Source organism: Jaculus jaculus, chromosome 1 (assembly GCF_020740685.1).
Source record: "Jaculus jaculus isolate mJacJac1 chromosome 1, mJacJac1.mat.Y.cur, whole genome shotgun sequence".
Lineage (NCBI taxonomy): Eukaryota > Metazoa > Chordata > Mammalia > Rodentia > Dipodidae > Jaculus > Jaculus jaculus.
The window spans coordinates 216,797,718-216,825,634 of NC_059102.1; the positions used below are offsets into that span (position 1 = coordinate 216,797,718).

The 27,917-nt window shown below is 41.0% G+C and overlaps 1 protein-coding gene and 1 non-coding gene across 4 annotated transcripts; one reads left to right on the plus strand and one right to left on the minus strand.

Moving 5' to 3' along the window:
- Positions 1-747: 747 nt before the first annotated feature.
- Casp3 (caspase 3) lies at positions 748-27,305 on the plus strand. Of its 3 annotated transcripts, XM_045141869.1 has the most exons (8): positions 808-867; positions 10,076-10,143; positions 13,552-13,628; positions 15,297-15,421; positions 19,110-19,238; positions 19,658-19,833; positions 23,771-23,891; positions 25,766-27,305. In XM_045141869.1, exons 3-8 carry the CDS (start codon positions 13,555-13,557, stop codon positions 25,993-25,995), a joined length of 855 nt encoding a protein of 284 aa, XP_044997804.1. In that variant the 5' UTR covers positions 808-867; positions 10,076-10,143; positions 13,552-13,554; the 3' UTR covers positions 25,996-27,305. The 3 variants fall into 3 exon arrangements, with proteins under 3 accessions (XP_004673264.2, XP_044997804.1, XP_044997902.1); XM_004673207.2 differs by lacking the exon at positions 13,552-13,628 and having other exon boundaries at positions 748-867; XM_045141967.1 differs by lacking the exons at positions 808-867; positions 13,552-13,628 and adding an exon at positions 950-1,008.
- Positions 13,469-13,575, minus strand: LOC123458125. The gene has a single exon (XR_006635424.1). It is a non-coding gene; the product is annotated as a U6 spliceosomal RNA (small nuclear RNA).
- Positions 27,306-27,917: the final 612 nt, after the last annotated feature.

A 27,917-nucleotide genomic window follows, 5' to 3' on the forward strand; every position in this document is an offset into this window, starting at 1 on the left:
TCAATCACACCTACCAAGGCTCAGGATCCATTGGAAAAGAGTTGGCGGAAAGAATGTAAGGACTCTAGAATGAGCTCCCCCCCCCCCAGACACAAAATGGCCTGGATATCCATGACCTCACAGTGCCTCCCACTACCTACATAAGACCATCAAATAAGAGGAAAAGATGATGACATGAAAGTAAGAGCAAGAGTGATTGGGAGGGGGAGAGGATATGATGGAGAATGGAGTTTCAAAGGAGAAAGTGAGGGGAGGGAGGGCATAACCATGGGATATTGTTTACAATCATGGAAGCTGTTAAAAAAAAAAAATGAGCCGGGCGTGGTGGCGCACGCCTTTAATTCCAGCACTCTGGAGGCAGAGGTAGGAGGACTGCCGTGAGTTCGAGGCCACTCTGAGACTCCATAGTGAATTCCAGGTCAGCCTGGACTAGAGTGAGACCCTACCTCGAAAAAAAAAAACCTTAATAAAATAAAATAATTGCCAGTGACGCTTACAGCCCTTTCTCCCCTCCAATCCCGCCCCGCCCCCGCCCCCCCCCCACAGCTCCCAGAGCTCAGCTTGGCATCATGCCCGGCCTTTTCTAATTTTACTGCGCCCAGTGAAGGAGACAAGGCCTAAGGGTCTCCGTAAATTTACCTCTCCAACCGGCGCTGGCGGCAGGAGCAAGCGGACCTCAGCGGATGGCGGGAACCGGAGTCCTGCCCGGCGTGGGGGCGCGGCCTCCCGCCGTCAGGGGCGGGGCGCCGTGGCCGGAAGGCGGGCTCGAGAGCGTCGCCGTCTGGCGGAGCGTGCGGTCTCGCTGCTCTCGCGGCTGCGGGTGGCAGTTCTGACTGGAGGCGCTGGGCTGGCGGATAGAGCCGAGCGGTGAGTGCCCCCCGCGCCCCTCGGCCCCGCGCCTTCTCCCCGGCCCGGCGGGCTCTGCAGCTGCTGCGAGGAGGCGGAGGGAGCGGGCGCGCTGGGCGGAGGATCCTTTGTTTTGCTTCCACCAGGGCCGCCGGGCGCAAGGTGCGGGCGGCGGAGACCCAGCCGGGAGCCGGGGAGGGCGGGGGCTGGAGTTGGGAGACCCGGCCAGTGTTCGCGGGCCCGTGTGGACGGAGGCCGGTCCCGAGGCCCCGGACCCTGTCTCTGAGCTTCGGGAGCCCGAGCCGGAGCCGGGAGGGGAGCTGAGGGAAGCCGGATGGCTGGGCTCCAACCGTGGGAGGCCGCAGCTCTAGGCGTGGGGAGAGGTGGCTCCGCAAACTGCCCAGGGGCCTGGAGGCCCGCTGTAAGCTGATGGAGTCTGCGCCGGCCCTGGGAGCCGAGCCTCTCTCCAGGGCAGTGTTTGGTCCCTGCACTGGGTTTCCCGGTTTTAGTGCTTGCGGAGAGCTAATTTCAGGCCTTGTCTCCGACTCTTTTTCTGGCCCCAGGAGGCTCTTTTGAATCTTCCAGCAGGTTTGTTCTGTCTTCTGTTCTTCTTAAAGTCACTCTAGGAGCTGCCTTGACATCAAACCCCCAGGCCTTGCTGAATTAGAGTGGCGTCCTCACGTTTGTTCCTCTTGTACTCAGTGTTACTGCTCCCAGCCTGACTTGAGCAGCTGGATCTTCACCTCATTCTCCGTCATCCAGGAAACCTTCTCAGCTACCTCCTGCTGACCGCACTCCTTCCGCAGTTAATTCCCAAGACTGGGGATGCTAGACCTGTTCCTGTCCTTCCATCTCTTCGCATCCACCCTCTCACCTAACCTAAACCTCCTCGCTGGTCTCCCTAATGCCTGTCTCCAGTCTACTCTTTATAATATGAAAATCTAGGAAGCTGTTTCTGTGCCCTCGGCATACAATCTAATACAGTTGATTGGGTCTTGACTGGCCTACTTGGCCTTATCTTTTGTTGTTGTTTTGTTTTCCGCGGTTGGGTCTCCTAGCCCAGGCTGACCTGTGCCTTTTATCATAGTAACCTTTTTCTGTGCAGCCCCATGCTTGCTTTCATACCTGCTCTGTACGTGGAATACTTGTGCACTCACTTCCTCTTCCTATCACATTTGCTTCTGTTTCTGTCCTCAACGGTTCAAGGTTAAATATTCCTATTCCTTTTGCACCAGCATTTCCGAAGAAGTATGTGTCATCCTTTCCATACGCTTGCTTACTGCTTCCCTACCGAATGTAAGTGAATGCCACAAAGAACGGACTTTATTATGTCTTTCTAGTTATTTTTCCTCGAATCTAGGGCCTGGCACAAGTCAATGCTTGCCCATTTGTTTTTATGATGGTATTATGTTTTTAAATAATTATTCCTTATCTAGGAAGTACTTTTAGGATTACTTAAGAAATTATAGTTAAGACATGGATTAGAAATGAATGGTAGCAGTGAAATAAGAAGTGCCTTAAGTTCTATGAATATGCGGAATAGCAGGAGGTTCTAAGCAAGGGGACTAGACTGGCTAGCATCTAGGTGTGGGTGTGCTCAACCACTCTCAGTAGGTTGTGGTCACATGAACTGTAACCGGTAAATATGAAGCTTTAGTATTCACAACCTGTCACAACCTGATGTTTGAGCTTTAGTTTTGATTTCCTGTTCTGCAGAAGGCGGCTTTTGAAAGTAAGTCTCTGTTTTATTGCACCAATGGACAATTTTTTGAAATATAGCAATAAAACTGGTTCAAAGGAAAAGATGTAAAATACTGTCAGATTTCCTTTCCTCTCCTGAAGAAAGGCCTTGTCTCCTGCCATTTTAAGAATGGGATATCTCATCCAATACAAGCAATTATAAATGTTGCTTCTTTTGCTTTTAGAGCTAATTGAACACATTTCACTTATCACTTCATCCTCCTCCTAGTGTTACAGTGTAGTCTTTATTTTCTTGAAAGACCTTGTATTATAGTTAGATAATTCTTGTTGGTTTTTCGAGGTAGGGTCTCACTCTAGCTCAGGCTGACCTGGAATTTACTATGTAGTCTCAGGGTGCCCTCAAACTCTCAGTGATCCTTTTAATTCTGTCTCCCAAGATCTGGGATTAAAGGAGTGTGCCACCATCTAGTCAGATAATTCTTTTAAGTCCTACCCTAATGATAGGAGAGAGAGAAAGAGGAATTTTTAGATTCTTAAATCTGTTCTGTATCAATTCGCAAATACTGTATTGGAGGGCAAAGAGTACTTCCGTGTGACAGACCATCTGAGGCCAAGGTGACACATACCAGTTCATCCATAAATAAGACATGCTCTGTGTACTTCATAGGGCCATTGTAAAGAACAAGTGAAATAATGTGTGTTAAGTGTGAAGTCTTATATAAAGTTTATCAGCATGCCTTGTTCTTTTCTTTAAATATTGCCTGTAGAGCTATATTCTGGGACAGTATCTCATACAGACTGAACATGGGCCATCATCTGCCCTATTGAGCCCCTTTTGAATACCAGGGAACACCAACATAAGCTCTGCCTAGCAGGGAGCCTGCTGCTTCTACTGCTTCATACACTCGGGGACCAGTGCAGTGCTCTGCATACCACTGATGTTCAATAAGTTGTTACAGTTACTGTAATTTTATAAAATACTAAAGACTCTTCCATTTTACATGTATTTCATATAGAATTTTTTCAAGTAGGTCAGTAATTCTTACCTGTCCCCAAGGGCTTATAAGGTCTTATACATCTGCAAGGACTTTCCCATTTTGTACCTCCAAAATTATCAATATAGGACTGCTTTGGGAGAAGAAAAGACAAACCTTTGCACACAGTACTATGTTCTTCCTGACCTGTGGCACAAAATCGGGCTCTAAATGTTGGGAAGCATGCTTGTCTATCTGCTGGTTGTGCACCCCATAACAGCAAAAAGAGAAGGGTGGTTTTATTTGTGTATATAATACAACTGAACCTTTTTCTATATTTACTTTTGCTTTCCAAGTTGCATGCTTTTACATTAATTCCATTTTAAACATAAAAAGATTGACTAAACAATAGTAGTGACAACAGCATGTTGTCATGTTGTTCATGTGTTTTCCAAAGAGTCAAAAACCTCGTGAAACTGACCTGGATTCAGCCTGTGGCATATTACAATTGACATTCATTCTTTTTCATTTACTTGATAAGGAAATCTGATGGTTTAGAGATGCTGTCCTCACAAACAGCTAATTAATACAATCCTATTTCTCAGATGGTCAGAGGTGCAATCCTTCAAGTGGCTTCACCCTCCTTTTAGATCATGGAGAAAATGACTTGTACTGATGGTTTAACAAGAAACCAGTTATTTTACATTGAGAAATACCCTGTGGCATGAAAAATACCATTGTCAGCATTCTTCATTATCGTAAGGTATACTGCAGTCAAAACTATTAAAGAACAAAAGCTGAATCTGAACATGTGCAGATGTCTTTCTTGTCATTACCTCCTAATAATAGGGTCTAACAACTACCCACTTGCATTGTGTGTGAGGTGCCCTGAGTGATCTATAGGGGATCTAACCATACCAGGTGTATGCTCAGTTTGTATGCAACTGCTCAGCTTGTATGCAACTAATGCACCATTTTATGCAAGGGTTTTGGTCATACTTGGGTTTTGATACCCAAGGGAGGTCCTGGAACCAATTACACATGTATACTGAGTGACAACTGCATATACTATTTCAATTTCTAAAAAAGAATTATTTTTTATTTGAGAGGGAGGGGAGGAGGGAGAGAGAAGAGGCAGATAGAAAATGGGCACACTAGAGCTTCCACTGCAAATGAACACCCATATGCATGCACCACCTGTGTATCTGGCTTATGTGGGTACTGGGGAATTGAATATGGGTTTTTAGGCTTCACAGGCAAGTGCCTTAACCACTAAGCCATCTCTCCAGCCCCATTTCAGTTTTGTATAACCAGTTTCTGTTGTTGTATGTACTTTTTTTTAAATATTTTTTGTTCATTTTTATTTATTTATTTATTTGTGAGTGACAGACACAGGGAGAAAGACAGATAGAGGAGAGAGAGAGAGAATGGGCGCGCCAGGGCTTCCAGCCTCTGCAAACGAACTCCAGACGCGTGTGCCCCCTTGTGCATCTGACTTACGTGGGACCTGAGGAACCGAGCCTTGAACTGGGGTCCTTAGGCTTCACAGGCAAGCGCTTAACCGCTAAGCCATCTCTCCAGCCCCTTGTATGTACTTTTTATTTCATGTGAATTAGAGCTCTGTGGGTTATGGATTTTTGGTCTTACCCTTGAATTTAACTACTGTTGTCATTCTTATATTGTGCTAAGCATAGAACATGTAGTAGGAAAATTTGTCCTTTATATGAGCCATGGTTCTGTCACTTAAAGTGACTTAACCTCTCTGAGTCTCAGTTCAGTAAAATCTAAAGTGGGATCATTATGCCTCAGTGAGTGGGGGGCAGTCATATATACTGTTTAGAGTCTGTATGCCTATATGAGCTGAAGTAAGAGGGATTATTATTATAGCACAGTACTCCTTTCCTTTGGCCTAAATTGCATTGGTAAATCTTTACTCGTATATTTTTTTTAAGCATTCATATCCAAAGAGATGAATCCGAAGTGAAACAATATTGTCTCCTTCTGAAATTCAGGAAACCCTTAGGGCAGATAACCAGGTTTTATCCCTTATGTCAGCTTCCCTATAGAATAGTCACCAAGAACAGCTTAATGATGGGACAGAGTCTTTGATTAAAAATCTCTGAAACTGGGCTAGAGAGATGGCTTAGCGGTTGAGCGCTTGCCTGTGAAGCCTAAGGACCCTGGTTCAAGGCTTGGTTCCCCAGGTCCCACGTTAGCCAGATGCACAAGGGGGAGCACGCGTCTGGAGTTCGTTTGCAGTGGCTGGAAGCCCTGGCTCGCCCATTCTCTCTCTCTCCCTCTTTCTGTCTTTCTCTCTGTGTCTGTCATTCTCAAATAAATAAATAAAAAATATTTTTAAAAAATCTCTGAAACTGTTTTATGCTAACTTAACACCTCACTTTTGGATTTCTGTCAAAGGCAAACTTGCATACTGTGGTGATTTGATTCAGGTGTCCCCCATAAACTTAGATGTTTTGAATGCTAGGTTCCCAGGTGATGGAGATTTGGGAATTAATGCCTCCTGGAGGCAGGGTATTTGTTGGGGGTGTGCTTATGGGTGTTACTAGTGTCCCCTTGCCAGTGTTTGACATGCTCTTCTGCTACTGTAGTTCATCTTGATGTTGGCCATAAAATGATGTCCACTCTCTGCTCATGTCATCGTTTTCCCCTGCCATCCTGGAGCTCCCCCTTGAGTCTGTAAGCCAAAATAAACCTTTTTCCCCCACAGGCTGCTCTTGGTCCTGCGATTTTTGCCAGCAATGAGAACCTGACTGCAACATATATTGTGTACACTTTTGTAGCAGGGTGCTTGTCTTTTTGTTTCACATTGCTAACACAGTGTAACTTAATGTCACAACTTCAGCTTTGGACTTGAATTCCCATATTCCTGTGCTGTGTTGCTCTGGGTAGTTTTCTGTCTTATTCCTACTTCAACAAATAACTGGCTAACCACTATCTAAAAAGAAGACATTCCAACAGAATTAGTGTGTCTACTTTAGGTGACAATAAATTTATGCTGACAACATTCTAAAGCTTTTGGATATCTGACTGCAGATAGCTTCAGTATTCAAGGGATCCAGGAATTAGAGACGCGAAGCTCAGACCCAGGTTCCAGCTTGGCAGCTAATATCAAATGGCTTACCTACAGCTTCCTCATGACTATTAATATATTTCAGAACTTTGCTTTCCTATTATCAGCATCCTAAATTGATGCAGGGAACTCACATGAAAACAATTAGTGCCAGTTAGTTGCTCTCAGAATTTATTTTTGTATACTGTTTATTTTCTTTACTTACATTTTATCAAATGAAAATGTAGTAGTCTAAACTCCTGTTATATCCTGTTAAGATGAATATTTCTGAGAGTTTGTTTCATCCTTCTAAGATGAGCTCAACATCCCCAGAATACTTTGTATTCAGCTGGGCATTAGCTAATGGAGGTGAGGTCATGCTAAAGTATGTTCCCAAGAGTGTGAATTTGGCACATCGTGGAAAAGGCAGATGATGACAAATAGTAGATGTGCATATGTTTGGTGCTGGAAGGACTTTACAATCATGAAATTTTGGTAATATATCAAAGTTAACTGATAATTTAGATGGCATAAATATTTGCATGTTAATAATGAAGGAATCAAAATCTATTACTATCATAAAAGAACTGCAAGATTCTTGTGTCTAATACCAAAATTATTATATTATAATTACTTGTATTAAGACACGTCTAACTAGATTTTTCCTAACTTTCTATAGTTAGTTGGAGAATGTTGGTTAAACATAAGAAAAACAAATATCTACTTAAAAGTCATGTACTCTAGATAAAACTTTGCACTGGCCTAAACCAGGAAGCAAGCATAAAACTCTGGAAAGCTGGTCTGTAAAGTTCACTGTGTGCCAGTCACAAGAAGGGAATAGTTTCATCTTAACTTTCTTTTGGCTTCTGTGTGTACCTGTCACAAGAAGGGAATAGTTTTATCCCACAGCTTTATGGCTGTCAAGAAACAAAAGATAAAATAAAACTCAAGTTTTCCAGTCTAGGAGTGACTACATTCTAGAAGTAGATCTTTAGGATCTTGTGGTTGGTAAGAACCAGTGAGCATGTAGGGTTTCTGAGCCAGTTTTATGAACTCTGTATGAAAAAACTTATCCCAAGGGCCAATTTGAGGCAAACCATGGAGCTAGAAAAGACATTGGCAGGAAGTTTTAAGTTTATATTAAAAACTTACATAAGGGGCTGGATTGATGGCTTAGCAGTTAAGGTGATTGCCAGTGAAGCCTAAGGACCCAGGTTTGACTCCCCATAGTTTGATTCTACATAAGCCAGATGCACAAGGTGGGGGCGCATGCATTTGGAGTTTGTTTGCCATGGCTGGAGGTCCTGGCATGCCCATTCTCTCCCTCCCTCCCTCCCCTCTGTCAAATAAATAAATAAAATACTCTTTTTTAAAAGACTTAACCTAAGCCTTAGTTCTTAATTTTTAAAAATGGGCCTTTTAAAATCTTCATCTCTGTGTGTGCATGCACATATCAGGTGTGCATGTGGAGATCAGGGACAACTCTGGGTGTTGGTCCTTGGTGTTGACCATGTTTGAGGCAGGATCTCCTCATTCTTTGCCACCGCATTCCCCAGGCTGGCTTATTCATAGTCTTCTGAGCCATCTGTCTTCACCTGCCATTTCACCATAGCAGGTGTGGGATTACAGGCATGTGTTGCCATATCTGGCTTTTATATAAGTACTGGGGATCAGAACTCCTTTACTCATGCTTCCATGGCAACTTCTTTATCCACTAAACCATCTCCCCAGTCTCTGGATTTATTTTTTTCAAGCAACTTTAGGCATAAAGCAAAATTGAAAAGAAGATAGGGAAATTCTGTATTTCCTATAGTCCCCCCGTATAGAGCTAGCCTCCCCCTTCTCAGCATCCCCTGGCACAGCCAGTTGCCTAAAAGATGGTTTATCCCAATTATCCTCCTACTGTTAGGAAGCCTACAAGAAGAAAAGTTGTAGAAAAGCAGAGCCTTCGCAGCAATACAGAAATGTGGTTGACAGAAGGTGAACTGCTCCCCATTCTGTGGTGAAATTGCGGTGCTTATGCTCCCTTCCTTGTCTGTCCCACGTCTCCCACCAAAAGTGCACAAATGAGTGAGGAGAGAAAAAAGTTAGTTTTGGAGAAGGTTTGGAATTAATGTTTCCCAGGAGACTTTGAATGGAGGCTCTTGGCTTAGCATCTCAGTTTGTAAAGATAAAGTTTGGGAGAGAATAGTGGTATGGTTGTACAATTATGTAACTTAATGCCACTGAACCATAAATGTAAAATGGTAAAAATAATAAATTTTATGTATATTGCCCCACAGTTTTACAAGTTAAGGGAGGCTACCTGGGACTCTCAAGAAAGTGTTTTGTAGGTAAATCTTGTTAATGGGACTGGGTGTATTTCCATAATATTTCTGATCTTAGCATAAGATGATATTGAAGTTTGGTTGAAATATATGAGAACTTCTAGAGTCTAGAGAAATTCATCCAAGAGTTTTAGTGTGTTTTTGTTGTTGTTGTTGTTGTTTTATTTCTGTTCTTGTTTGTCTCTCTCTCTCTCTCTCTCTCTTTTTCTGAGGGAGGGTCTCACTCTGGCCCTGGTTGACCTGGAATTCACTATGGAGTCTCAAGATGGCCTCAAACTCATGGCAATCCTTCTACCTCTGCCTCCCAAGTGCTGGGATTAAAGGTGTGCACCACCATGCCCAGCTTCCCTCTCTTTTTTTAATATGGGGACGTACACGGCCAAATACCTTTGTTTCTGGAAAGCTATTGGATATCTAATAGAACTATAAAACACAGTAAATATTAAGGAACAGACCTCCACCAACGTAGCACATGGAAAGAGGAAGGTATCTGTCACTTAGCTTGTTTTATATGGATGAGTCATCTAATCACTAGAAGTCAGATTTCCTGACTGTGATTATTGGGAAGAGTAAATCTGAGATGGGTGGCCAAGTACCTGATATGAAGTAAGTGCTCAGTGAGGGATGGTTGCTTGGATTGTAAGGACTTCTTCACTGTATGAGATGTAACTGATGAAGGAATGAAAGCAAAAACTTGAGTTTTTACATCTGGGTTTTCAGACAATTCTACTACCTAAATGAGAATGTGGGATTCCAAAACTCAGTGTAAGGAGTCTGTGGAAGTTTATAACTTCTCAGTATTGCACCACTACAATACAGTATTGTGTGACTGTTGCTGCTAAGTATGGTTTTCGCATGTGTTGAATTAGTAGCCAAGTTCCTACAGATGACCCAGTCAGTTACTTGACAAAACAAGCTGTAATCTCCCTATATTTCTCTCTGTTCTTAATGTAATTCTAATTTAAGGAAGAATAAGAAAGGGGAAAGGATCTAGATTGTGTCTACCATTGCAGAGAATCATTTCCCCACAGTTGCCCACAGTTACCTGTACAGTACAGGTAAAGCAAGAGTATGTGGAGAGAGAACCACTGCATGACTAATCTAATGGAGCGATTTCATAATGACTGATTACCTTCTCATTTTTATTTATATTCTAGTTAAGAAAAGTGTCCATGGAGAACAATGAAAACTCAGTGGATTCAAAATCCATTAAAAACTTTGAATCGTGAGTATTTAAATGAAATCCTGTACAGTCAGATAAGAGTTGGGTGTGTAGTAGAGCCCACTTTGTCAAGTAGCAAAGCAAAAGAAAATGGGCTTTCAAGCCAAAGACCAAACTGGCTTTCTTTCTTAGATCACTATAGTTTTATCTCAACTTACTTCTCCGACTTTCATCTTGAACTTTTTTTTTTATTTATTAGTTTTCTTTTTAGCAAATACAGGCAGTTTGGTACCATTGTTTAGGCTCATCCATGATCTACCCCCTCCCATTGGACCCTCCTTGTTGATGTAAATGGGTCGTGCATTGTGGAGTTAGCCCACAGTTATTGGTATGATAAATGTCTCTGCATATCATGACCCAACATGTGACTCTGACATTCTTTCCGCCCCCTCTTCCACAAAATTTCCCTGAACCATGTTGGGTTCATTTTTGGTCTGCTTTAGTGCTGAGATGTTGGGGGCCTCTGAGGCTCTGGCTCTCTGATTTGGTAGGAGTTGATTTTTCTCTGTGTTGGTCTCCTTCCCCATTGTGCTGGTATCCGGCTCGTGAGGAAAACAGCACCCTTGCTTGTTTCACCAATTTTCCTTAGTTTCAGTCGGGCCCCTTTTGAGGTATGTTGGGGCAGCTCTCTCCTTAGGATCTGCATCTATCTGAAAAAGAGAAGCAGATTCTCCAACGGAGAGTAAGTTAGCACCGGGAAAATTAAGATAACACTTACTTTTTTGATAGAGAGTTTAATAGGTGTAGGCCCTCTTGTACCCCATGATTGATGGTAGCTTGATATTGGAGAGTGGGCTTATGTTTGGATATGGTTCTGACTTGTTTTCCAGCTCCAGCTATGGGTCTCCTACCACTGAGGGGATCAGTTAGCCAAATCAAGAGCAATTGGTTCCCCACCATGGCTATGTGCCACTATTGCATTTGTGTGGGCGTCGCACCAGGTTATTTGTTGCTAATTAGGTTAGACCATGAGTTGCTTGGACAGATCTTGGTCATTTCCCCCAGTCGCCCATGTAGCACCATCTGGCACTAGACACGCTGACTGTCTGAGGACTGACTCTCTCCTGGCTTCCAGCCATGCCGTTCCATTTTATGTGTCAGCTGCATATGGAGTCTTCAGCAATAGGGTCTTACCACTGACCTTTGGTGGGTCATCAAGTACTCTGACAGAGTCTGTCATTGTTTTAGGAAACCTTGTAGGTTTCTCTGATCAAAAGTTCATTGTGGATGGTAGCCCCAAGCTGGAAGTGGGGGTTACAGGTCAGTGCCTACTAAGAAAATGAGGAAAAACATAACTAATATACAAGAGTTAGAGAGGAGAGAGAGAGTGGGGAGAGAGGGAGGGAGGGAAGATGTAGAAGATTTAGGTTAGTCTTGATCCTACCCTCTCCAGTGTCTTGTTTCAGGTGTTTCTTGTAAGGGTCTAGTGAAGGTTCAGCCATTTGGTCTGCCTTTAGGAAGTAGAATTTTATGGTACCATTGTCGTTTGGGTCCAGATTAGTGTTTCCCACCCCTTCGATGCCCTCCCCTCCCTCCCCATCTATCCTAGTGTCTAGTCCATGAGGTGCTTGCTGGGTATGTAAGGTATCTTGGGTAGATTCAGGTTAGGTGTTGTAGATGACTGAGACTATGTGTTGATTTTTTTTCTTTGATTGGGTAAGTTCACTGAGAATGATCTGTTCCAGGTTCAACCATTTTTCCTCAAATTTCTTTGTGTCGTTTTTCTTACTGCTGTATAGAATTCCATTGTGTAGATATACCACATCTTAGTTATCCATTCTTCTAGTGATGGACATCTGGGTTGATTCCAGCTTTTAGCTATTACAAATTGAGCCGCTACAAACATGGTTGAGCAAATCTCTCTGGCCTGTGGTTTGAAGGTTTTAGGGTAGATGCCCAGTAAGGGTATAACTGGATCTATTAGTATCTCTATAGTCAGCTTTTTCAGGAGTCTCTGTATTGCTTTCCAAAGTGGTTGTACCATACTACATTCCCACCAACAGTGAATGAGTGTTCCTGCTTCTCCACATCCTCGCCAGCATTTATTTTCATTTGATTTTTTGATGTTGGTTATCCTTATTGGGGTAAGGTGAAATCTCATAGTTGTTTTAATTTGCATTTCTCTGATGATTAGGGATGATGAACATTTTCTTAAGTGTGTGTTTGCCATTTGTATATCTTCCTCTGTGAACTGCCTGTTCAACTCTGTGCCACATTTTGTGAGTGGGGTGTTTGTCCTCTTATTGTTTAGACTTTTGAGTTCTTTGTAAATTCTAGAGATTAGGCCTCTATCAGTTGGATAACCTGCAAATATTTTCTCCCATTCTGTGGGTATTCTATTGGCTTTGCTTATTGTATGCTTGTCTGTAAAGAAACTCTTCAGCTTCATATGATCCCATTGGTTGAGTGACTGTTTAAGAACGTGCGCCACTGGGGTTTTGTTCAGAAAGTCTTTTTCCATTCCTATATCATGGAAAGTACTTCCTAAATTTTCTTCCAGTAGTATTCGAGTTTCTGGTCTTGTGTTGAAGTCTTTGATCCATTTAGATTTGAGTGTAGTACATAGTGAAATGTGTGGATCAAGTTTTAGTTTCCTGCATGTGGTTATCCAGTTTGTCCAGCACCATTTGTTGAAGATGCTATCTTTTTTCCAGCCTATATTGTTCGGGCCTTTGTCGAATATCAAGTAGCTATAGTTGCTTGACCCAAAATCCAGGTCCTCAAGTCTATTCCATTGGTCTATACTCCTGTTTTTATGCCAGTACCATGCTGTTTTTATTACTATGGCTTTGTAGTATAACTTTATATAGGGTATGGTGATGCCACCAGAATTATTTCTTTTTTGCTGAGGATATGTTTGGATATGCGAGGCCTTCTGTTTTTCCATATGAAATTTGAGATCATTGTTTCTATCTCTGTGAAGAACACTGTAGGGATTTTATTTGGAATTGTGTTAAATCTATATATTGCCTTTGGTAGGATTGTCATCTTCACAATGTTAATTCTGCCTGTCCAGGAGCATGGGAGGTCTTCCCAACTTCTCAAGTCCTCCTCAATTACTTTTTTGAGAGTTTTTATATTTTCGTTGTATAGATGTTTTACTTCCTTGGTTAACATTATTCCCAGGTATTTCTTGTTGTTGTTGTTGCTATAGAAAATGGGACTATGTCCCTTATTTCTTTTTCGGTACCTTTGTCATTTGCATACAGAAATGCTACCGCTTTTTGTGCATTGATTTTGTATCCTGCTACTTTGCTATAGGAGTTAATCACCTTCAGGAGTTTTGGGATGGAGTCTCTTGGGTCTCTTACATATACAATCATGTCATAAAAATATGGAACGCTTCACGAATTTATGTGTCATCCTTGCGCAGGGGCCATGCTAATCTTCTCTGTATGATTCTAATTTTAGTATATGTGCTGCCGAAGCGAGCACTTCATCTTGAACTTTGAGGATCATCACGGGAAAGACTTGGGAGACCCAGACAGGTTGTTTTGATGCTGTCATCAATTGTTCCCAGGCTCTGGGAGTATTGACTTTTCTTAGTCTAATGGTCATAATGCTGGATACTCCCTAAGGAGACAGCAAGAGGTAGTGAAGAATCCACATCAGGAAGTGGAAGTTACATTTCTTTGGTTGATTCCAGTTTGAGTATTCCTTATCCAAAAAGATTAGAACTGGAACTATTTTGGGTTTCAGATTCTTTCAGATTTTTTTCAATTTGGAGTATAATCACATACAATGGTATATTTTAGGGATGGGGCCCAAAGCTAAACACTGAATCCATTTATGTTTCATATAACCTTGTATATAAAGCTTGAAGGTAGTTTTATATGATATTTTTTCCTATACCCATGCTTTGACTGACCTGTCATATGGGGCCAGGTATGGACTTTTCTAGTTGTGGTGTTAAAAAATTTTCCAGTTTTGGAACTGAAGGACAAATCACTTGGCTGTTAGGATTTTCATTTTCTCTCTAAATGTAGGGCTTTTACTCCCTTAATTGACAACTTTTAATCTTTTTCCAACAATATTTTTAGAATGGTGTAAAATATAAGATACTCTGATGGTAGGTATATAGCTACATGGTCTTAAAATATTGATGCTTGGGAATGTGACTTAGTGGTTAAGGCACTTGCCTGCAAAGCCTAAGGACCCAAGTTCAATTCTCCAGTACCCATGTAAGCCATATGCACAAGGTGGCACATGTGTCTGGATTTTGTTGCAGTGGATGGAGGCCCTGGTGTGCCCATTCTCTTGCTTTCAAACAAAATATTTTTAAAAGCATTGATGCTTGGCTGTTCCTAGACTTATTTCCAGAGTCTTAGTAGATCATGGATCAAGCATGTGGTCTCCTGTCATGTTTGTTGGAACATAGCTACATATCATTTGTTTCTTAAACTGTTTTGAGTGTTTGTCACCAGCCCAAATTGAGTAACTGCAAAAGAAAAGGTGGCCTGAGAACCTGTAGTATATAGGATTTGGCCTTTTGAGAAAATGTTTACAGGTTAATTTTTTTTTTTAACAGGTTAATTTTTAAGGTTTTACTTGTTCCAGTGGGACATGGTTGGCAGAAATCTATAATCCCACATGTGAAAGTCGTAAATTGGGAGGATCACTCACCATGAGTTCAAGGCCAGCTGAGTCTATGCATAGCAAGAGCCTGTCTCAAAACAACAAAAGATTGTACTCTTAACCTTGAAGGATAAACTTTTCACAAAGTGATAAGAAGTTTTTTACTATAACTTAAAATTTACAGGAATACTTTAAACCTGTTCTCTAACACAACATCTGAAAGGTCTTCAGCACAATACTTAGCCTAGTCAGATCATTATTTCATGGGAATGTATTTATTTATTTTTGTGTGCTCTTGGTGTTATTCATAACTCAAGTTAAGGAAGAACAAGAAATAGAAAGGACCTAGTCTGTATCTGCCATTGCAAAGAATCATTTTCCCACATTTATCTCACTGGACTTAAACAGTAGAGGTGGCCTTTAACAAACATGGGTATTGTGAAACTTAAGTGAAGAAAAACCTGTAGCACAAAGTTTGGTATATATTCTTAACAAATGTTAACTGTTCTTATGAATCCTAAAAGTTGTATTAATAAAGTCATTGTTTGTGCTTTGTAAACTATCATTTGATATCCATACAGGAAGACTATACATGGAAGCAAGTCATTGGACTCTGGAATATCCTTGGACAGTAGCTACAAAATGGATTATCCAGAAATGGGCCTATGTGTAATAATTAATAATAAGAATTTTCATAAAAGCACTGGTATGTAACTAACATAATTTTTAATACATTTCAAATGTTTGTGCCATATGTATTGGATATGATGTAGAAGGCAATATTGATGTGATACTGGTCAGTATACTGTTAGAATAACCATAAGTTAGAGATACCGTGAGATCTTGGAGATGTTCTAACACACTATGAACTCACTTTTTTACCCATGTTCATCATCACTGTCTCTGTCCACAAAAGTTCCAATTCTGCTGCTGCCGTGGGAGCCAATAACTCAAGAGGCAGAGTGATGGGAGAAAATGAGGTTTTATTTGCACCAAGCCAGCAGATTATAAAATTAACAACCAGCTATTGAGTTACTGTTCCCTGGAGTGTCTGAGAAAATGTATATAGCATCTTTTGTTGTGGATGCTATCAGCCTCAGGCAAGTAGGCTGTAGGGTCATTCCTTTGCCTGAAGAAATGGCCAGTTCTAGAATGAAGCTTGTGAGCATCTTATCTTTTTCCTGAGATCACTGAGTTATCTCTGACCTGTGGATGTAAGAAAAGATAACTTTTTCAGGTTCTCTGTCTATAGGTCTTTGTGTCCAATTTCAAGCACAGTTAGTCTCTGCTTTACACTTTTACAAGTACTTTTAAACGGGGGCCTTTCCTCTAAGCTGGGAATGGAAAGTACTCAGTAAAAGACTAATATCTTGAGGTAACTCTACAGTTAGTAAGAAAACAAAGTTAAGCCATAAGCTGAAAGGAAGAAAGAGAAGACAGAGAAGACAAAAAAACAAATCTTAACTCAGGGTATAGCTTTCCCAACAGCTAGCCCCTTTGTGTGCTCAGCTTATGTTCTGATTGATGGATTATCACCCTTACTTCTTTATCTTTCTGCTCCCTCTGATAGTAGTGGAAGGTTCTCCTCAAATGGCAAACCAGTAAGATATGTCACAGATAGAAGTCTGAAGAGTAGCTGAGGTTAGATTCTGGAAAGCATAAGGCCTCGCTCAATCACATGGATAGGGTGCTAGCAGAGCTGAGCCTGACCAAAGCCAGAGCCCTTCCCCACCTGCTGTTCTCTTTACTTCCTTCTGTCTTTCCTCTGTTGCCTCTTTCCCTGTACCCTACAAAGAAATTAAGGCATGCCTTCTAATTCCTGTTAAGTTTTGAGCTCTTATTTATTTCCTTCCCTTCATTTCTCTTTTTTTTCTTCCCTAAATTTTGAAAACTTGTGAGCTTGCCATCTGTACTTCATTGTCCTGCTCTCTTTGAACCTGTTTTAATTTTCTACCTTTACCATTAAACCTGATCTTCTCAAATTCACCATGGCCTGACTATTAAATTCTTTCCTCCCTGCACCACGTGTAATTGAAATCTAACAAGACATCCTAGAATATCTTTAGCACAATATGGAAAATGAAGTCTTGCAGGCCCAAAGGTGTCAGTGTTTTAAAGTACAGATACTTACACCTTTTGTATTTGGTCTAAATAGATGTTAAAGTTGCCTGATTCCTAATTGAGTTTCCTCTCTGATTTGAGTGGTGTGGATATTTGATTGCATCATAAAATTAGTCTGTACATTTATGTGGAAGGCACTAGAAAAAAAACTTAAGAAGCCTGGGACACTAACTTTATTGCCTTGGACATGTTTCATTCATCCCTTCCTTGCACACTCCCCTTGTAGTCAGGTTTGCATTGCTGGCAGAAATTACCCAACCAAGAGCAGCTTGTAGAGAAAAAGGTTTGTTTTGGCTTAGAAACTCAAGGAGAAGCCCCGTGATGGCAGGGGGAAACAATGGCATGAGCAGAGGGTGTACATCACCTCTTGATCAACATCAGATTGGCAAAAGCAACAGGAGAATGTGCCAAACAGTGGCATGGGGAAACTGGCTATAGTACCCTTAAGCCTGCCCCCTTCAATACACTGCCTCCAGGAGGCATTAATTCCCCAATCTCCATCAGCTGGGAACCTAGAACACCTGAATCAAACCACCACACCCCTCTTCCCTTTCCCTCCCTCTTTCTGTGCTGGATGTTAAACCAGGCCCCTCACATGCTGAGCATGCCCTGTGCACTGAGCTACACCTCTAGTTGTAGACAAGTTTCTTAGCTTACCTGTACTATAATCCCACTTTGTCATAAATGAACCTAACAGTAACTATCTGATGGTGGTTGGGAAGATTAAAAGATAATGGCCCACATAGCAAGATACCTTATAAAGAGAGGTATCCTACTGTTATTACTGTGGTGACACATACTTATTTTTCCTAAAAAGATGTGAGAATAGTATTAAGAGATTTAAGAAATTTAAGAAAATTGTTAGAATGAAACACAGTCTCTAAGTGGGATATATAGACAAAAGTAGGGTCATACTGGTGTTCTGCCCAGTTCTTAGCACCCCCTCAGTGACCACCAAGGAGAACCATACGCATATGCAAGGGCAAGGAGCTTTATTTAGGGCTTAAGCTCAGTCTCTTGACCTCACCAACACAGTGGATCTATACAGGAGCCCCGAGCAGCAGGGAGCCAGGTTTTTTATAGGGATTTGAAAAACAAGTAGGGAATGGGTATATGATTGGTTGATTTCTTAGGACATTGGCAGCAAGGTTGGCAGGGGGTAGCTAGGTAACCAACAAACTCTGTTGCAATTGGCTAAACAAGTAGCAATAACATTTGTTTGTATTTTGATTGGCCGGGACAGAGAGGTAGGAGAGACAAGTCTTTGGCAAGTCTCATGTGTCCTGGGCAGGGGGCAGGGCAGCTGCCCCTTTGTTCCTTTGTTTAAGCTGAAACTTGTAATTGAGGCCTAACCTGGGCAGCACTCTACTGAAGCCTGTCATGGTGTCCTTCAGTTTCTGGGTCCTTCACAGCTTTTCTCTTTTAAATATTTATTTCACTAGAGGTGTTCATGTTAAATGAAATAAGGTAGTCTTTCTGAAAAAAATGACCAATGCCCTCCCCAATAACTGACTGATGCTCTCACATTTATACCCCACAAGCCTAGGGGAAATACCAGCAATCCCACTGAGGAGGGCCCTCAGCAGAATGGGGGTAGGGGTGATAAAAATGGTGGTAGTAATATATGATGTATCCATTCAACTTTTTACTTTAAAAAAAATAAAGAAAATTGGTAGGGATATGAGGAAAAGGGAGGAAGGGACAGGAGGGAAAGCTACATTGGGAGGAAGGTTAAAATAAACACCTAAAATCTTGGTCATAGAGAAAAAAAAAAACAAAAATAATCTTTTTAGAAAATTTACCATTTTACCATGGGAAAATTTTGTCCAAAAAAAAAAAAAGGGAGGGGGCAGCATAATCCAGACATGGTTGTTTATACCTACAATCTCAGCATTTGGGATGCTGAAGCAAGAGGATTGCCATGAGCTAAAAGCTAGCATGTGTTGCATTGCTAAATAACAAAGAAAAATGTTGGCCAATGTAAACACCTGATAACTTACTAAACCAAATCTCTAGGCATTTAAAGTCATTTCTTGGTTTTACTATTACACTGATATGAAAAGTAACCTCATGGCTGTGTCCCTGAAGCAGCTAACATCATTAAGTGTCTTCTGTGTTAAGAAACAATAGTCTTTATCATCGTGTGAGAACTATTAGAAGTTTCTTCACATTGAAAAGTAAGAATGTATTGTGTACATTGCTGTGTAGTTTATCTCATTTCAAAGCAGTTATTCTTATAAAATGCAATTCAGAACAGTTCTTTCTGTCCCAAGGCATGACAGCTCGGACAGGTACAGATGTAGATGCAGCAAACCTCAGAGAAACATTCCTGAACTTGAAATACGAAGTCAGGAATAAAAATGATCTCACACGTGAAGAAATTGTGGAATTGATGCACAATGGTAAGAAATAACTAAGAGGGTGATTCTCATTGCCCGATTTTATAACAACATCTAGCTATCATCAATAGATAGTAAAGTGAAAATTATAGAATCATACTTTGCATAATTCTAATCTTACACATTTTTGAAAAGGTAAAAAACTTTTTTATTCCTGCCACACCCAAGATGGTTTTAAGTATGTGGCTCTGCCCAAGTTGGGTCAAACCATCTCATGGTTTTGTTGTTTCTTCTTGCTTGGGCTGTTGGTGATACTAGTATTCCTAGAATGTGGGTGGCTAAGACAAGATCAGTTTAAGGCCATTGTGGTCTACTTGGCAAAGCCAACAGAAGCAACAGTCATACTGTTCTGATACTGTGTCTGAGATTGTCAGGTAACATTTGAAGTACTTTTCTGTTCTTATTTTTAAATGCCTATCCAGTTTCTAAAGAGGATCATAGCAAGAGGAGCAGCTTTGTTTGTGTAATTCTAAGCCATGGTGATGAAGGAATAATTTTTGGAACAAATGGACCTGTTGACCTGAAAAAATTGACAAGTTTCTTTAGAGGAGATTATTGTCGAAGTCTAACTGGAAAACCCAAACTTTTCATTATTCAGGTAGTGTATACTGAACACCTTTTGCTGAGGATTAATCAGAAATTGCCTTACTCAATTTGAGTATTTTTGTCCTGAGGCTTTAGAACTTGTTTTTAAAACTTTTCTTTTTTTTTTTTTTTCTTTTTGTTTCGTTTTGTTTTGTTTTTTCAAGGTATGGTCTTGCTCTAGTCAAGGCTGACCTGAAATTCAGTATGTAGTCTAAGAGTGCCCTTGAACCCAAAGCAGTCCTCCTGCCTCTGCCTCCAAGTACCACACCTGGCTTTAAAAAACTTTTTATTAACAACTTCCATAATTATAGACAATAAATCATGATAATTCCTTCCCCTCCCCCACTTTACCTTTCACACATCCACTCTCCATCATATTCCGTGCCCCTCTCAATTAGTCTCTTATTTTTATGTCATCATCTTTTCCTCCTATTTTGAGGGTTTTGTGTAGGAGGTAGTGCCAGGTACTGCAAGATTATGGATATCCAGGCTATTTCAATGCTGAACACTCCTCTGTCATTGCTTCGCAGCAGTGTGATGCCTTTTGAGTCATCCTCTAGAGATCACCACCATCTGAAAAGAGAAGTTTCTGTAACCAAAAGTGAGAGTAGCATTTATATGGGTATGAATGTTAAGAGTACTTACAGGGCAGCTTGGAGAGCATAATATATGCATTTAATCACATACCGGTAGGTGTTAATATCCCTAGGCCTCATGACTTCCCCCGTCATAGGCTTTTGACTAGGTTTTCTGTACTTGGCATGTATTTCCTCCTATGGATCAAGCCTCCAGTCCAATTAGTGGGTGATTGGTTTCTCTTATTATGATTATTATTATTATTGCACCCTTTGGCTCATTTGGCCAGGCTAGCCAAACTTAAGGTTTATGGTGTCCACTGTCGTTTGTCTCCACTGATGACTTCTCTCTCCTATAGGGCTGTATGCAGCATAGCTTTTAACAGCTGGTCTACAGGGAGGAATAGAAAGGTTCCTCCTTTTTTTCCACATCCTCACCAACATTTATGGTCATTTGTTTTCTTGATGATAGCCATTCTGAGAGGGATGAGATGGAATCTGAAAGTTTTCTTTTTTTCTTTTCTTTCTTTTTTTGTTTTTTTTTTTGTTTGTTTGTTTGGTTTTTTTTTTGTTTTTCGAGGTAGGGTTTCACGCCGGCCCAGGCTGACCTGGAATTCACTATGGAGTCTCAGGGTGGCCTCGAACTCTCAGTGATCCTCCTACCTCTGCCTCCCGAGTGCTGGGATTAAAGGCATGTGCCACCACGCCCAGCTGGAATCTAAAAGTTTTAATATGCATTTCCCTGATGGCAAAGAATGTTGTATTAGTCAGGGTCTGTAAAGGAACAGAACTGCTAGAATTAATTATATTAAAAAGGGGTTTTTTTGGATTAGTTTATGGTAGTCCAATAGCAGTTGTGGGCCAGAGAACCAAGGAACCCGGTAGCTGCTCAGTCCATGTGGCCAGATGCCTCAGCAGTCCCAGTCCTGCACTGAAGGCCTGTAGGCTTCCGGAGGAGCCACTGGTTTTCAGACCACATGAGTCTTCAGCTGTTACTGGTCTTCAGTTTGCACTGGTCTTCAATTCATGCTGGAAGGCAGCAAGCAGCTCTGGCAGCCAAGTGGATCGAAGGGGCTTTTACCCAGAGCTTCCTTATAAACGTTCTCCTTTGAGAGGGGCTGCCTGCCCTGGGGAAAGGGCTCACTCTGGGGGAAGGACTTCCTCCTCCAGGTAATCCTTCCTCGAAGCAACCTTAGAGATCCACCCAAATGAGATTTTCTGTGTATTACTAAACAGGTGAAGTTGACAACACCTTAACCATCACAGATATAGAATACTTCTTGATGTTTATGTGCCATCTGTATTTCTTCTTTTGAGGATTCTCTATTTCCATAGTACATTTTTAATTGGTTTGTTTCATTGCTTATTATTTAGTGTTTTGAGTTCTTTGTATATCCTGGATATTAATCCTCTGTCAGATGTATAGCTGGCCTTGTAGAAGGAGTTTGGTAGAATACCTTGCTTTTCTGTTGTACGGAAAAGTTAAGTTTGAATGTTAGTTCTTACGAAAAGGTCTGGTAAAATTCACCTGTGAATACATCTGGTCCTGGACTTTTTTTGTAGTTAGGAGATTGTTTTTTAATTTTTTGTTTTATGTTTATTTATTTATTTGAAAGTGACAGACAGAGAGAGAGAGAGTGAGAGAGAATGGGGCACACCAGGGCCTCCAGCTACTGCAAACGAACTCCAGATGCATATGCCCCCTTGTGCATCTGGCTAACGTGGGTCCTGGGGAATCGAGCCTCGAACTGGGGTCCTTAAGCTTCACAGGCAAGCGGTTAACCACTAAGCCATCTCTCCAGTCCTAGTTGGGAGATTTTAAAAAAAATTTATCAACAACTTCCATAATTATAGACAATGAGCCATGATAATTCCCTCCCACCCTTCCTTTCCCCTTTGCATCTCCCCTCTGCATCATATCCCCTCCCCCTCTCATTTAGTCTCTTATTTTGATGTCGTCATCTTTCCCTCCTATTATGATGGTCTTGTGTAGGTAGTACCAGGCACTGCAAGGTCATGGATATTCAGGCCATTTTGTGCCCGAAAGATTGCATTGTAAGGAGTCCTACCCTTCCTTTCTCTCTTACAGTTTTTCCACCACCTCTTCTGCAGTGGGCCATGAGCTTGGAGGGTGTGGTGTGATAGAGATGTTTCAGTACTGAGCATTCCTCTGTCACTTCTCCTCAGCACTATGGTGCCTTTTGAGTCATCACAGAGTTCATCACCTGAAAAGAAGCTTCTGTAATCAAAAGTGAGAGTAGGGCTGGAGAAATGGCTTGCTGGTTAAGGCACAAAAGCCAAAGGACCTAGGTTTGATTTCCCAAGACCCACGTAAGCCCAGATGCACAAGGTGGTGCATGTGTCTGGAGTTCATTTGCAGTGGCTGGAAGCCCTGATGCACCCATTCTCTGTCTACCCCCCCCCCTTCACTCTGTCTCTGCTTCTTTTTATCTCTCAAATAAAATATTTAAAAAACTTAAAAAGTGAGAGTAGCATTAATATATGAGTGTGAACATTAAAAGAAGTGCTTACCAGGCACTTTAGTAAGAATAATATATCCAGTTAGCCAGACACCAGCAGGTGTTACACCCCTAGAGCTCATGAACTCCCCTACCATAGATTTTCATTATCGGGCATGTATTCCCATAGAACGGGCCTCCAGTACAATTAGAGACAAAGACCCTATAAATCAGGACACATCAAAGGCAACAATAGTCAACACCAAAATACAGTATATTTGGGAATGGCCAAGCCAACCAAGAATAAATACATCAATCAAATTTAACATAACCTGCCCTGATATGGAAGGTGAGATTAGCACTTCCAATGTACCTGGTTTTGTGTAAGTAGGCCCTGTTACCTTTTGGAATGGCTTCCAATCTCACCTATCCTGATTTCCCACCATGGTCCCTCTCTCTTGCGCTGTGGACTCAGTTAGGCTGTTTGGGTTACTGGATCTGGTTTTCTGATCTGCTCTGCTGGATGCTATGTAGCGGGGTGCGGGGGGGGGGGGTCGTAGTGGTGTGGCACTGGCTACTGGGGGAAGGGATTCTGTGCAGTGTGCATGGAGTTGTATCAGAGCTGCTCAGCTGGTCCTGTTTGTCCTCTCCTTTAGTAGCTACTCAGCTGTTACCTGCTATCTGCCCCTTCAGGTTCTTTGACTTTGCAAGGAGGCTGGTGTGAGTGGAAAATCCCTTCACCTGGCTTCTCCAGCAGGGAGTCTTAGGAGAAGTCTTGGACAGGGCCGGGCAGGCATATGGACCTAGCAAGCACCTTGATGGGAACCGATTCTGGCTCGTTGCCTGGTTGCTAGGAGCTCTAGGTCTCTCTTTCTCTGCTGTGGTTGATAATTTCTTACACACCTTTACTTTTCAGGCCTGCCGGGGTACAGAACTAGACTGTGGCATTGAGACAGACAGCGGTACTGATGATGATATGGCATGTCAGAAAATACCTGTGGAGGCTGACTTCTTGTATGCATATTCCACAGCACCTGGTAAGAAGTTATACATAGATTTTTAAATGATTCATATTGTTACTGATTATAGAATTTAATAGTAAAGGTGTGTTCTAGAAGCTATTAAGAGTTTTATATTAGCTGGGTATGGTGGTACACTCCTTTAGTCCTAGCACTTAAAGAGGCTGAGGTAGGAGGATTGCTCTGAGTTTGAGGCCAGCCTGGTGCTACAGAGTTAGTTCCAGATCAGCCTGGGATAGAATGAGACCCTGCCTCAAACTAAAACAAAAAAAATAAGATGTTCAGATCCCTAAAACAAAACTAACTTTCCTTATATTTTAGGAAATCTTAACCATGGAGAGCAAGCTCTCAGGAAGTTCTAGAAATCTATGTGATCCTTGAACTGAATACCAGCTTAAGTCAGAGCTTTAGTCACTTATATGGGATGGGAGATACAGCAGCCTCTCTTACCTGGTCTTCCTTTTTGCATGTTAAGTTCCCCAGGATCAATTGCAGTCTATAAATATTAAATGGAATGATAGGTTACAAGTTTTCAATACTCTGAAGAGCATAATGAAATCTTGCTCAGTCCTTTCTGAGACATGAGTCATCCCTTTGTCCAGCATACCCAAGCCACAGTGCCACCTACTCACTGGTCTCTTACTGTCCATCACACATAATCTCCGTCTCACAGAGCTTATGTTTAGGTTGCCCTTATTTCACTTAGTAATGGCCAGTAGTGATGCTGAAAATTCAGGCACACCAAAGTGAAGAGATGAAAGTTCTGACTTCAGAAAAGGTAAAAAAGAAAGTCATATTCCAAGGTTTCTAAGGGGGATAGGAAGAATGAATCTTTACTTTGTAAAAAAGAAACCTTGCTGGTTTTGTTGCTGTACATCAAAGTGCAAAAAGTTCTGAGCACAGTGTATTACAAGTATTTAGTTGAAATGGGAAGGGTGTTAATTAAATATGTGGTTATGGAACTGTAGGTATGTCTGTATTCATGGGAGAAAACACAGAATACATAACATATTGACCTCCACTGGGGATTCTACTACATATCCCCCATGGGTAAGGACAGACTCTATGCTTTCCCAACATTCTTTGAAAGATAGATAGAAAATCAACTTAATGAGCTTAGGTGAGAGTTGAAAGGGAGTAGGAGAAAACAAGGTAAAAGTAGTATGTGAATATGCCCTTCCTCTCCATATTTTTGAAGTTGTATTGCATTTGTCCTTATATAAATATCTGTTGATTACACAACTGTTTATTTATATACCTAATTCAGTGTTTCAGAGTTTGGAAACATAAGATGAATGTGTTTTTGAACTGTTTCATTTTTTGTTTCCTTTATCCTCTAGGTATCTTTCCAGGCAAAGTATTTCTAAATTAAGCAGAATGGGTCCAGTAGTTTTAACCTTAAAATAAATGCAGTAAATCCACTACTTTCCCTTTCAGGGCACTTTGAATACTCTGTTTTTTATATTTTGTTTCAGATGTCCCATAGACAAACTAATGATATTCTTAAAAGTGTGTCTATGTAAGCAGTTTGCTTCTTGGATAATCTATCTGGTTGAAATACCATGCAACCTGTGACAGTCCATTGTTGTGTCTTTACATTGCATTTTATCTTCTTCATTTACCTCATCTCCATGGGAAGGGGGGACCAGAAAGTAAAACTGTTTATAATCCCAAGGAAGTTAGTCCACAGCTTCCTTTCTCCACTCAAAGCAGAGGTATAGGCACAATGCATATATTTTCCCTCAACATCATTTCCACTGGAAAAGAATGTTTTTTTAAATAGTAGGACTGGAAGTGTATGCTTATTTTTTATTGTTCTTGGCTATGTAATAATTTATAGAATCTGCTAAAATCCGATATCCATGGTACTTTGGTTATATTTTGCCTTGTAGGTTATTATTCCTGGCGAAATTCAAAGGAAGGATCGTGGTTCATTCAGTCATTTTGTGCTATGCTGAGACAGTATGCAGACAAGCTTGAATTTATGCACATCCTTACTCGGGTTAACCGGAAGGTAGCAACAGAATTTGAGTCCTTCTCCTTCGACTCCACTTTTCATGCAAAGAAACAGATTCCATGTATTGTGTCCATGCTCACAAAAGAATTATATTTTTATCACTAAGGAAATAGTTGATTAATTTAGTTCATATACCAAGTGAGAAAAAATCATGTCAGTGATACTTTTATCTTGAAACTGATGTTCCAGATGGTACTGTGAACTACTTTCCTAGCTATCAAACCACAGTGAAACTACCTCAAACTCAACATCAGGTAGTTAAAATTCAATCCAAATAGGAACCAATAAAAGTGGGTAATGGTATTATCTTGATGAAAGGAAATTGTAAATACACATTTTTCATAGTTAGCAAAATTTGATGATGCTATGATTTTTCAAGTAATTGTTGGAAGTTAAACATTGCAGCAATGAATTTTAATGTAACTCCCTGTACACATCAGTACTGTATACTATAGTCTTTGTTAAACTATGGAGATGATGCTGTGGAATAATGTTTCTTAGAACTTGGATCCATGGGTGCAGTTGTCATGAGCATGTCTTTGTAAAAAAAGAAAAATCATGTTTACTATTGAAAAAGAAACAAAATATTATGAGACAATATATGATCACACTGGGTTGATTCTTTTGAGGCCTTTTAATCATTCCACTTTAAAAAGCATAACTCTGAGGTGCTAAGATCTACCAGCATATTTATTATGTGTGCTTATGCAAATCACCTGAGATTTACAGCCCAACAAAATATCTAAAGAGCTATTATGTACAAACCTCAGACTGCTGATTATTTGAGTGAAATGAAGTTCTATAAAATGCCCTTTGTGCCATGGAAAGTAGAAGGTGAGGAAAGAACAAGAAATGGATGATCTGGGCACCTCCTCAGGCCCAGCTGTGGACACAGCTTCAGAAAAGGGTACCAGATGATCCTGTCACAGAAGTACTGGCCTGTGTGAAGGGTATCCCCAGAAACAGATTACCATGTGAGAAAGTGAACCAGACAGAAATGTCTGAAGTGAGGCTTTCCCAAACATGATGAATCACAATAAATATGATAATACTCCTTGTAGTAAAATTTGTAAGCAAGCGGACTTATTTTAAGTTTATAATTAAAGGAAAACAATGGCTTTATTTATACCATTACCTGAAAGTAAAGGACCATGGCACACAGGACTTAAGACGCATCCAGTGAGAGCCCGTCTAGTACATGTTGGGCCCCAGAGAGGGCCCAGACTTCCTCACATACAAGGTTGTTGACTGTCCTGATGTGTCTGACATTTCAAGTGAGCTTTTTGCTCAAAAGAAGGAACTTACATTTAACGTTTTCTAAGTAAATGTAGCATGTAATGGTATTTTAAAGTGTGTTCCCATGTGACTACTTTATTTGACCTCTTTTTTAAAATATAAATTCATATTTAAAACTACCACTGTATTTGAACATCTTTATGGTTGATATTTGTGATGTTGTGGTAACTAAATGAAAGTTAAAATATTTTTAATCAAGAGCTAATTTGGGAGGGTCAAAGAAGATTCAGCAAGTCGCCACCTAACCTAATAATTTGAAGTGTTGATAGATGGCTAGTCCTCTATGGAAGATTTACTGATGTGACCTGTGGAAGACAGGACTGTGAGGGGATGATGCTTCCTTCTTGCTCTATGTACCAAGGAAAAAAAATACAGGATCAAGGCATAATGATGCACTCCTTTTAATTCCAGCACAAGGGAGGCAGAGGTAGGAGGACAGCCGTGAGTTCGATGCCAGCCTGGGACTGTAGAGCGAGTTCTCAGTCTTCCTGGAGTGAGACCAAAAATATATAGGAAGATAGGATTGAAGGGTGTCTTCCATTTGTGCCAGTATATATATTTTTTTAATATTTTATTTACTTGAGAGAGAAAGAGGCAGAAAGAGAGAATGGGCTTGCCAGGGCCTCTAGCCACTGTGAATGATCTCCAGACGCATGCGCCATCTTGTACATCTGGCTTATGTGGACACTGGGTAATAAAACCTGGGTCCTTAGGCTTCACAAGTAAGCACC